Genomic DNA, 12,760 nt, shown 5'->3' with positions numbered 1-12,760 from the left:
GGTTTATAGGATTTTATTTTTTATTTGTTTATTTTAATTTTTTTTATTATTATTTTTCTCTTGATTACTATTCTGTTATTAAACAAGGTCCTCCTAGTATATTCAAAGTTGTCATGATAAGCCCATGACGTGAAGACATTTTTCTTTTTTGACACTAGTTCCTATACTTCCTTTTTCAAGCTTTCTTTTACCTTTTTCTGTAATTTTAAATAAAAAAACCTAAAATTCAACTTTATGGATTTTCTACTCATATCTACAAAACAATTATTAAAAACATTTTTACCACTTTTGGGGCACCTTTTTCGGTTTACTTTTTTTTAAATAATAATTGATTTTAAAAATTTAATTAAAGTTTTACACTGAATGATAGTCTTTATGCACATTTTTTAAAAAAAGAGTCACAATTTACTTAAATTTCATTTTAATTTAGTATCTATTTCTTTGTCAAAATTAAAATTTCCATAGGAAGTATTAAAAAGCTTTTTTGGTTTTAAAATTCCATCTTTAGTTCCAATTTTTAGCCTGTTGAGTGATTGCTTTCTTGCCAAGGTATTTTTGTTTTGCCAATGAAGAAATTGGCAAACCTGTACATCACTACTGTAACGATTTTATTTATTAGTTCCTAGAGGATGCCCACAGGGGTCATGCCTTGGACCAACACTGTGGAATATAGTGGCAAACTCGGCATTTCGTCAGTTTGAGAGCGTAGAATACGCTCGAATCATAGCCTATGCGGATGATTTTATGCTAGTTGTGGCAGGAAGGAGTAACCTCGAAATGAGATCTCAATACTGTCTTGATCTGTTCTCCCAATGGGCCAGAGCACATAAGCTTCAGATTTCGGCAGAGAAAACTAAAACTTTGCTCATAGGACGCAGCAGGCAGCTAAGACGCAACCCAAGCATTAAACTCCATGGGATACCGGTAAAATGTTTCCTCCAATTGAAATATCTTGGGCTATTACTCGACAACAGACTTTCTTGGATGCCACATGTCAGGAATCTTAAGACTCGGAATTAGCATCCTAAGCAACAACATGAGACGCATGACTTCACATAAATGGGGTATCTCATCTAAGCTACTAAAAATTTGGCATAGAACCATTACAGAAAGAGTAATAACTTATGGAGCAGCAATCTGGGGTGGCGAACTTACCTCTCATATGAAAAGATCCCTGCTCTCTATTCAGAGACAGCAGCTACTTCAAGTATGCAGGGCCTACCGTACCACGTCAACACTAGCCCTACAACAACTAGCAGGAAATTCCTCCCCTAAATTTGATAGTAGAAAGGGAGGCAGCTATCGTAAGGGTTACCAGGCTGGGTCAAATTTCAACACTCTGGGGTCATAATTATCACCACTCGGACTACGAGGAGCAAAACAACTGCAATAACTTTCAACCTGCAGCTTTCAATCTCTCTGACGGTATCAGTACAAACGACCAACCAATTCAGAGGTACAGTAATAACATTTTCACAGATGGCTCCAAAACTGAGAACGGCACGGGCAGCGCCTTCTGTAGACTAGAAAATGGAGTTGTAACATTCGAGTGGAAAAGGAAATTAGGCTCGAACAACTCAGTATACCAAGCAGAGCTTCTAGCTATCAGTGCTGCAATTAGATATGCGAACACATGTCAACAGGAGAAATCCTCCATACTCAGTGATTCGGCATCAAGTCTGGCGGCTATCGCAAGTCAAAACAGCCGGAGTCCATTGGTATACAGAATTCATAAACAGCTTCTGACAATGCCTATTTCGCAAAGACCCACTTTAAAATGGGTTCCCGCTCACACAGGGATTCAAGGCAATGAAGCCGCTGACCTACTGGCCAAGCAGGCAGCCAACTGCATGGATATATGAGAAAGACCAACTAAACTTCCTTGGTCTCATATTAAGCGAACAACTTTGACAAGTCTGCTACAAAATTGGCAAAGTAGATGGACAGAGGCAGAGGTAGGACGAAGGACATTTCGCTTACTGCCAAAAGTTAACATGGAAATAAAGACCCACTGTGCTAGCCTAACACAGTTCTTGACAGGTCATGGACCATTCCCAGTATACCTGAACAGATTCAGACTTAGGGATACTCCTTTCTGCGAATGCGGAGAGGAAGGCGACACGGACCATTATTACTTCCATTGTGTACAAACAAGAACCTGGCACTTGAAGAAACCAGCGGACTGTGCCTGGGCAATGTGGACGACTAACACACTCAAAAACAGAATAGCCCTTGATAAAATAGAGAAAATCTCAGGACACTGCCTAAGCAGAAACAACCGTGGATAATATTATAATGTTTCAAAAGTTCAGAACTTAAAGCAGATAACCAGAATAACGCTTAGTGCCTTGCAGTTAACAATATGTAAAAACTGTTATTAGTTTATAATATTCAACCTTGTTACTCTGGAGTCTTCCCCGCCGTGATGGCATATAATTCCGTTTGGTTCATGTCCGTGGTCGGAAGCCATCATAGCGGTGCACTCACTCACTCACTCACTCTAAATGAAAGTGCTGGAAGATTTTTAATTACTTCTTGTGAGTTTTAAATTAAGTCTTTTCACTAAAGTTTTATAATTTCACTTACGTTTTAAATTCCTTGGATTATGTGCTATTTGTTTAAAGGTAAAATTCTGATTTGAATTTCTCACTGAAGTATTTTATTATTTGACTAACATTTAACATTCTTTAAATAGAATACTCTTTATTTAAGGTACAAGATTCTAATTAGAATTTACTTCGTTTTTCCTTGCTTTGGGGAGGAGCCAGAATTTTCAGGTGAACTATGATAATTAAAATACACTGAAATGGTTCATCAGCTAATTCTGGATACAGAAATGCAAGGATTTTTGTGGAAGAGAGATTTCAGTGTTCCTTGTCCTGACGAAGTCACATTAAAGTTGATTAAAATCCTTTTCTATTATGCTCGTGTTTCTTTAAATTTCTTTAATATTTTGAATTCAGGTATTGCTTGTTTGAAGAGTTTTGGTTTTAAAATTTTTTTTCTTTTTTAAATGTTTATAGGATTATTTGAAATTTATTACTTATGAATTAAAATTTTTGGGCTTTGTGAAAAATTAGTTCTAAATTTCATACTTTATATCTTTATATAGTATATATATATATGCACATACACACCTGCCACTTACCCGTTTTTTATTTTCACAATTGTTGGTGGTTAAGTTACAGAAGTGTTTGAAATAATGAAAATATTCATGTTTTGGCGATGTGAGGTTTTTAAAAAAAAGTTAGTTTTTGACAAATAACAAAAAATTTCTTTGTAAATCACTTTCTATCTAAATTTATATCTAATCTGTTGTGCATTACTTGTAAATTAGTATAACATTTTTTGGCATTGTTCAAAAAAGATAATATTCTTTTAATTCAGTTTTGCAAATGGTTTTTAACAAGTAAATTTACTTCTCTCTCTTTTTATGCCAAAGTGTGGTTATTGAGAATTTAATACAGTGAGTAATGATAACCTTCGTATTGAGTATGCATATAACATGTATTTGCTCATATTACGTATCCCGGTTCCTATACTTATGTGTTGGAAAGTTTTACGCTCATTATGAAAGAATTAGATTATAATAAATTGGATTCCCGTATCACAAAAATTGACTGGGCTATTTCATTTTTAAATTTGTAATTTTTGATGTCATTTTCAACTTGCCTTGAGCGATCGGTTATTCCAGTTAGGGTAATTTAAGAAAATAATTTTAAATGAAATGCAGCAAAACGTGTATAATTTAATAAGCTGTAAAGGTAATCATGTGGTTTCCATGTGAGAATTTTATACTTTGCATGTTGCTCAGACAGGGCATAATGAAAAATTTACTAAGAGCTTACTAAGACCAAAGTGAATAATTCAAACTTTTTTTTTGTCAATTGAACATATAAGGTAAGCTACACAATGTGTTGAAACTAGAATGAAATTTTTTCTGTGTAAGAATAGTTTTCCTGCTGGAAATATGTTTCTTAATTTGTTTAATACTTGAAATATTTTGTTGATACCAAAATTAAGATATTTTGATACCTAATTAACTAGCAGTTTTCTTAGAGAAGCATGTTATAAATTATCACTCAATTTTTTTCATTGCTCAAAAATGTTAGTTCATTTTAAAGGCTGGGTTAGAGTGTCCACTGTATTATGTTGTTTGGGTACTACAAGTGAGTTATATAAAAAAATATCTTACAATTTCATTCTCGTGAAAATATATTTATGCATATATGTAATGCTGCTGCATTTATTTTTTAAACATATTCCCGTTTACATAGAATAAATTCAAAAATTAGTCTTATAATTAATAATTAGTTGCACTTTGAAAATATGTAGTAGAAATATAATAGAAATTCACATACAATACTTATATAAAATCGAAATAATCTTGGTCAATTAATAATGGTAACTTCTAACGCTTTTGTAAACTGTTTTCAAAGCATGTTTGAGAAGTTCTATTTCTAAATGCATTCACTTGTTACTCTAAATTTATGACTAGGAAAATTATTTATGCTGGCCTTAAAATAACACATCAAATTTTTTATTCTTTTGTTTCTAAATAATGTAATTAGGTAGTAGCTCAGTATATGTTTATCATTAATGAGTAACTAAGTTAATTGTGAAAAATATCAATACATCATTAGCTAAAAAAGAAAATTTTAAATTTGGGGGAAAATACCTAGAACTGAATATAATATTTTGGCATGGTTAAATGCATATAAGCTATTTTTTATGTCTGTAGAGGCTGTGTGTCATTTATTTGTCTTTCTGGTGACTTTGCCATTCATTAGAAGCTTTGCAACTTCTGCTTCTGTTGCAGTGCTAAAATTTCATATTCTGATGCTTTGACCAAGGTTTCTCCTTGGGTGTTTCTGAAATGTAATCTAAAATTACTGTATTTATAGTATAAAGTTCATATATTTGGAATTTTGTTTGTTTGTTTGTTGTTGTTTCTAGAATTTTCTGTCTGTGTCTGCTTGTGTATATATTTTCAATTCTTTATCACCTTACTATACATCACAATGTTCTACACTTATGTATCATAGTTCTGATTAGTGATCTTTATGTTCTTTAAACTATATTAATAGATTGATTTCATATTAGACTTTAGAAATAAAATAAACAATAGTGTTGTATTAGGTTCAACAAAAAATAATGTAAAACTCTTACCTCATGCATCTTCATTGATGCCAAGTGTTCCTGGAGCCACTTGGTAACAACTCTTGACGTGTGGGGTGTCATACTGTCCTGCTGGGAATTTCCAAGTCCGTCAGAATGCACGGTGTACATGAATGGGTGCAGGTGATCAGACAGGATGCTTATTTATCCGTCACCTGGCAAAGTTGTATCTAGAATGGGTGCAGGTGATCAGACAGGATGCTTGTTTATCCGTCACCTGGCAAAGTTGTATCTAGATGTATCAGGGGTCTGATATCTTGCCAGCTGCTCACAAACCATACCATGACAGAGCCTCCTGCTGCAATAATCCCCTGTTGACATGTAAAATCCATGGATTCATGAGGTTGTCTTCATACTCGTACATGTTCATCCACCCGATACAGTTGCAAACAAGACTCATCAAATCAGGCAATGTTTCCGGTCATCAACTGTCCAATGGCAGTGTTGGGAGGCTGAGGTGAGGCATAAAGCTTTGTGTCATACAGCCAACAATAATATACGAGTGGGCCATCGGCTCCAAAAGCCCGTATCAATGATGGTCCATTGAACAGTTCATACACTAGCACTTGTTGATGCCCCAACTTTGAAATCTGCAACAGTTTGAGGAAGGGTTGCGTGTCTGTCTTTTTTAATGAGTCTTGTCAGACGTCGTTGGACCTGTTCTTTCATGAGCTTTTTCTGGCCACAGTGCCGTGGGAGATTTAATGTTTTACCAAATTCCCGATATTCACAATATATTCATGAAATGGTTTTATGCGAAAATCCAAATTTTATCACTACCTCAGAGGTGCTATTTCCCATCTCTTATGTGCTGACTATAACACCACATTCAAATTCACTTAAATCTTGATGACCTGCCATTGTAACAGCAGTAACCTATGTAATATTTTGCCAGATATTTCTAGTGTTCTATAGGTGCTGCCGATTGGCAGGCTTTACTGTGATCAGTTCTATACCTCTGTTATTTGCATATGTACACCTATACCAGTTTTTCGGCTCTTCAATGTATTTTATACAGAAGTAATCACCATTCTGGGTATGAAATGTAACATAATAATAATAATGTTCTTTTGCATATCATTTGTAACATTTTTAGTGTTGCTCAAAAAATTAATAATTTTTAATTCAATTATGCAAATATTTTTTTAACTAGTAAATTTGCTGCTTTCACTTTGTAAGTCAAACTGTGATTTTTTAGAGTTTAATACAGTGAGGCATGATAGCCATCATATTATGCATATGAAAATTTGTTTATTATTATTATACAATGTAATTGTTATTATATTTGCAAACTTTTTCTTATTTTGAAAATTTATGTAGAACTAAATGGCACTCTTGATATTATTTTCTTAAACAATTATATTAATTGACTTTAATTTACGGCATTTAATATTTTGATTGTGCTGATATAGGGTTGTTATACAAATTGTAAATACAAATTTAAAATTGTTTCACATGACAGTAAGAAGCATTCTTGGAATTCTTTAGAATTTTCATTTAAGAGTTTTTAAAGTATTAAGATGTGGTATCTAACACTGAAATTGATATCATTATTGTGAACATAAGGAAAACTCTTATGATTTAGCTTTATAGGTTTAAATTTTATCTCTCTATATATTTATTTATCTTTGCAGAATTATCCAGGGGAAATGTTGATGCTGCATCCAAAGTACATTGCATTTTAATGGTTGAACATGTGCGGGAAGTAAATATATTTTATATTTTTTTTAAATATTTCTGATGAATTGATTTTTAAACCTTTCAGCTTTTGAGAAATGTTTTGAATTAAAGGCATCTTTAAAAAGTGAATTTTTATTTCCTTTAAGTTTATGAACCAGTGACCAAATGGACAGATCACTAAATATTAGTAGTTCATCCTATGTACTCTTTCGTGAACAGGCTGGTCATAGTTTTGTCATAGTGAAAACAAGCTAGTTTTCTTTTAAAAAGTTATTTGCAAAGGTATCATTTTCTTTAGGCAGATAGCTATAGTGTGCCTTCCCATAGTCAATTAACTTACGAATCCCAAGTTTTTATGCTGTTAGTATGTGCCTAAAGTAAGGAAATGAAATAAATTTACAAAATAATTTTAACTTAGGTTTTAATAGTTACCATGTGAATAGATTTTGATGAAATGTTTGTTTTTATGTATGAATTTCTTACACACATTAGTAATTATGGAGAAAATATGTAAGTTTTGAAGTAAAAGCATTTTCACGTCTATTTCCACAACTTTTTATTTCTAGCATAAATTCTCTAATAGCTCTCCTATTATCCTTGGGACATATACCTTAAATCTAGAATTTTTAGCTTCTTGTCTTCATGCATTTTCAAATACAAATCTAAAGTTCAGACATTGTAATTCTTCATAAAATTGTCTTACTTCTTTATTCATAACTACTAATTTGTAAATTATATGAACTTACTTTGATGAATAGAATTATATGAATTTAGCACTTATGTGAAATCTTTATAATGGAGTTCATATGTCATACTTTTAAAAATTTCATATACTCTAGCTTGCATAAAGAATTATTATTGTATATGGTAGCATTTGCTGTAGTATGCTTAACCACTTGTGCTACGACTAAACTTCACTGTTGCGGTGCCGTGCGCTGTAATATAACAAGCAGTCATGCCGCTCCGCCTCTGCGAGTGCAATCCAGACCTGTAACTTGAGAAATAAACAATCTCGTTGTTAGGCAACGTGTGCACCACATTATTTTCAATTTTGCGATAAATGCCTATCGACGTGGTGTTGACGTCGCTCGCGGTTTGAGACAAAAGCATCTCGACGTGCGTGGCACGTCTTTTTAGCGCAAGTGGTTAAATCTGGTATTTCATCTTTCAGTTGTTAAAAGGGAGATCTGTATATCATAAAAAGAAACACATACTCTTGGTTAGCAAGGGTACATTCGTGTTAAAGGAAAGAGAAACTGCATAAAGAAACATGGTCACATATATAATAATTCTGGAATGGGCATGGGAAGCAAAACTGGAGAATAAGTTTCTTTTAATTGCAGTTTAAGAATGGGTTTCAGTCAGCAGTTTTGCCTATTAGGAAGTTTCATATTATTCTTTGTTTCATTACCTTTTTGGTAATTTCATTTTTGTGCGTGAATTACTATAAATAAATAAATATTCTCATTTCAAAGAAATGGTCTTACTTTCCCTGTATGAGTAAAAAGTATTTCCTTCCATTTCTGATCTACTTCCACAAAACACTTCTGCATTAAACTGTTCCATGTGGAAATAAATATATGTTAACTGTGGTAGGTCATACATTGAAGGTCTGCTTTTTTATACTTCCATTTACTTTGTTATTTTTCAACACTGAAATTTCTGATACTCCTTGATTTCTGTAAACTTATGGGATTTTGATCATTTAGCAGTACATGCTAATTTCATATATTATTTTCATTAAATGTTATATCTGTTTTGTTAACCTTATCTAACAAAAAAAAGATTAACTTATGTGATTTTTCAAACATGAACACTTACACTATAAAACTATTAGCTGTTGCAGTGCAGGATTGCATTTGTCATTGGCCTTTGCCCAAGTTCTCTCACAGTTTGGGGAGAGAATTCCTAGGAGACAGACCCAAGGGTCTCCTGCCAAAAGCCACTAAATGGACTTTCGATTTGCTATGTATTTTGAGTTCTCCTATGCCATGAAAATGCTATACACTTCAAACATTTAAGACATTTAACAAACTTAAACATTTAAACACACTTCTCTGGGATTCAAATCTGTGCCCATGGATATGGTAACCACTGTCACTAACCACTATACAAGCCAGGGTGGCACTGTCAACTAGTGGTTTTAGGGAGAGATAATTTTTATTTTTTCTGAATTAATATACAGAGAAAAATGTGATGGAATAAAGTGACTACGGGCATTATTTACTTAAGTGTTGGTTCTGGACATACATTTGCATATTTAAAGTTTTTCAAAATAAACGAGGGAATTCTATTACAACTTTTAAGATTCCTTAAATGTTAAGTTTTTATAATGGCTTTAGAGAGCAAAAGTCCAGTTAGTAATACCACCAAATTTAAGAAGCAAACTTAACCTTTTTCAGGACAGGACAGCCATTTTATTGGCCATAGTATTCCCTGTTTAAAAGGAGGGAGATGCCCATTTTAATGGCCTTGACCCCCCCCCCCAAATTTTCTAATCTGAAAGAGTCAGAGTGAGCTGTCAGGTTTGATGATACTGAAGACTTAACCACTTAATCTCTTTCAAAGGTCTTTGTATTATGGTCCAATTTTTCGTGTGCGTCCCTTTTTATCTTTGTAATTTCAGAATTCTGCATTTGTAAAGCATAAACAGAGCCTTGCATTACTTTGGAATATTCCCTTTTTTTTTTTTTTTTTTTTTTTTTTTTTGCGAGATTTCTTGGAGTAATTTTACTTTGTTTTATTGCAGTATGCTGCAACGGAAATGAATATTGACTGGAGAAGAAATATGAAAGTATTGTTATAAGAGTTTGTGAAATGCTAAAATATGTAACATTATAAAACCCAGAACAATAAATAATACAAGGTATTCAAGACAGCAGTTAACTGTGCTGTAACTTCTTTCCCATTTTTTTTCCAAAATTGTGTACAATACAGTTTTTCCCTTCCAATATAAAATTATTTCTGCTATAAAAATTTGCCATAATTTTGATAATACAAGTAAAATACGTTATTTGATAATACAGGTAACGTTTTTACGACTAAAGCACCCAAGACAAACTTTCATTCAAATTACCATTTGCTACCCGAATGGCGAAGATCGCATGCTGTTTTTACCCTCCCCTTAAAGTACACAATAGCCTAAGGTGCAGTTTCCCAAACTGCAATAGTCTTGTCCAGAAAGGATTCTTTTATGGTTCCTTATCTTTAGGTTAAAGTGACTTAATATACACACAGGCGCTAATGGCAGCTCCTTTGTTAAAAACTAGAAATACTTTGGAACTTTTACAGCTCTTTGTTCGCTAATGAATTGGGGAAAAGAATCTTTTCTGAATCTCAAATGGAATTTCAGTTATTTAAGCAAACAGGTTAGTGAATGATTTGGCCTTCTGAGGGTTAAGGGTGTGAAATTAGTTATTAGAAGAAGGACAAAGGGATTTCACGAGTAAATCTGGTGCTTTTCAATGTGTTTTGTGCTATTAAATAAGTTAATATATTAGTGAATTAAAGTCCTTTTGTTGTTCTTGACCAAGAAATAATTTTACTTTCTGTTTTTTAATAAACACATAAAATGCTACTTGTTCAAATTATCCTCCTTCCTAATTGTTAAAACAAATATATTATTCCAGAAAATAATTTATAACTTCTTTTTTACTGTTTTATTCTGCTCATAATTTTTAAATGGAACTTAAAATAAATTAGAGGCACTTTGTAAATAAATGAATAAATATAAATAATACAGTGTAGTCATTTTTGATTAAAGCATCACATATTCTAATTTCTTGTCAGTTTTTTCCCATAAGCATTACATTTTCAGCCAAATTTATAATATTTATTTAGACTTGATATATTAACTTTTCTGCAGCGTTTAAATTACAACTTTGCTGTACAGTTTAAGGTTTTAATCATTTCAGTAATGTTAAACTTTTAATTTTTAACCAGTACTTGCATGGGAAAAATTTTATATTTCGAATATTTTTTATAACAATTCATAGCTAAACAAAGTAAAAATTACAGGGAAAGTTGGTAGTATGTAACTTTACTGTGTACTTTAACATTTGCATTTTTTCCTCCTTGGCTAAGGAAAGCTTGAAAGTATATAACTTTTCTGTGCACAATAACATCTGCATGGTGTTTTTTTTTTGGCTAAGGAAATTTCGAATTTTTGTAAATTTAAGAAAACAAGTTCATGAAATATATGGGAAACAAATTTATGGAGACTTCATTAGTCTAAAGACTAAAAATATCTTCAAAATAAACAAAACAGTGAGGAGTTTTGTAGCATAACTTAAAAATATAATAAAATTGAATTTTTGTTTACATTTTTATAGACACTTGCATAAAACATTTAAAAAAGAAAGCTATGTGCTTTAATATGGAGAAATAAAATGATCTTTTTATCTTCTGTATACCACTGTGTAGTTTGATTTAGAGTCAGTTACACCTCTAAATTTTTCCCCCATAAGGGAAAGCAGTTGAAGTTTAATTGATAATCTCCACATTTCCCTTCCTTCTGTAAAGTAAAAGCCCTGTTCTAATCATGAATTACATTACATGCAAAAGCCATTGCTACAAATAGCAACGGGCTTCCTGAAAAGGGGGAACAATAGATACAAGAAACTCTGTCTTTTTATAGATCTTATAAGTGTTTGAGCCCATAAGGTTAAAAGCTGTTCCATAAATTTGGTTGAAGAATCAAACTTCTGCGATAGGTATTTATTGGTTGGAAAATTGATTGTGTCAAAGCATGCAAAAGTTATCTAAGAGAAAGGATGTATTCATAAACGTCTCTTTAAGGAAAACTGACTTCACTCAAGTCACAGACAAGTAGATCATTGGAACCCATTCAGAAAATACACTTTTCAGGTGTGGGGAAATAAAATGGTCACTAAAAGTCAGTCTTGGTTAGAAAAAAAAACAAAATGATAGCTCAAGCCAATCTTGGTTTAGTTGTCTTTTCCAGTGAACTGAAATTGGGATAATCTAACATAGCATTGGATCTAACATAAAAGCATTGGATTATGATAGTTTTAGAATCGCTTTTATGTAACTGTTGTCAATATTTTATCTGTTATACTTAAGGATTTACCTTTGCTGGATAAGTACTAAAGAAAGTAATAATAAATAAAGTAATAATAAGCATAAGAAACTGTCTTCTTTTCTGTGTATCTAAGAAAGAGTTACCTGTACTTGAAGACATATTTTTGTAAAATAGAACAATTTTGTTTGTGAATTAATTAACTGAAGCAAATGAAATGACTGTGAATTAAAGCGAATTCATATCTTAATTTTCCCCTCCTATTTGATTTACTCAGCACAAATACACTTTTTGCATCATTTTTATTATAAGTTCCATTATATGAATAAATTGGCAAAATATGCAGCTTTTAATTATATTTATTTTTATAGGTTAAACAATGGATGGTTGGTGTGAAACACATAATTGAAATTGAGAAGCAGAAACAGAATCTTCAAAGTTGAATTTCTGCTTGGAAGTGATATGAACTTTGAATATTTCAATTTGTTTCTGATGTGATAAAAGTTATCGCAAAAGTTTTTAGATAAAATTTTGTAAATATGTCATCTTTCTTCTTATTTAATGTACAGTGTTAAAATTGTATGTTGATTATGTATTACTTTCAGTGTGCATCACTTTTATTTATACTGAAATAAAGTATTTATCTTGAAAATGGAATTTTAGATTTCTCTGTTAATAGTAGCACATATGTGAAATGTATTCATGTCTACATTTTCCATGTAATGCCTGGTATCCATAAAGAATAAGTTCAGTAATTAATTTATAAAAGGAGTGGAGAAATATCAACTATCTTGCTTTCCCAGTAGTGACCAGAAACTAAAATGAAATAAGATGAGAATTATTTTATTCCCATGATGTTCTTAT

General features: G+C 32.1%; 1 protein-coding gene across 3 annotated transcripts in view; it reads left to right on the top strand.

Annotated features, from left to right (window-relative positions):
• LOC118198319 (steroid receptor RNA activator 1-like) overlaps window positions 1–12,553 on the top strand; it is a 36,846-nt gene extending 24,293 nt beyond the window's left edge. For 2 of the 3 annotated variants that reach the window (XM_035369968.2, XM_035369970.2), the window contains exons 5-6: window positions 6,813–6,883; window positions 12,268–12,553. In XM_035369968.2, coding sequence (XP_035225859.2) covers window positions 6,813–6,883; window positions 12,268–12,339 — 143 coding nt within the window. In that variant the 3' untranslated portion in view covers window positions 12,340–12,553. The remainder of the gene's footprint in view (window positions 1–6,812; window positions 6,884–12,267) is intronic. The other variant, XM_035369969.2, reaches the window with a different exon arrangement.
• Window positions 12,554–12,760: the final 207 nt, after the last annotated feature.

The sequence above is a fragment of the Stegodyphus dumicola genome, chromosome X1 (genome assembly GCF_044657685.1).
Source record: "Stegodyphus dumicola isolate Sdum_Otavi_A_Nest chromosome X1, ASM4465768v1".
NCBI classification, from domain to species: domain Eukaryota; kingdom Metazoa; phylum Arthropoda; class Arachnida; order Araneae; family Eresidae; genus Stegodyphus; species Stegodyphus dumicola.
The sequence above is the reverse complement of the archived record's forward strand: the minus strand, read 5'-3'. Positions and strand labels throughout refer to the sequence as shown.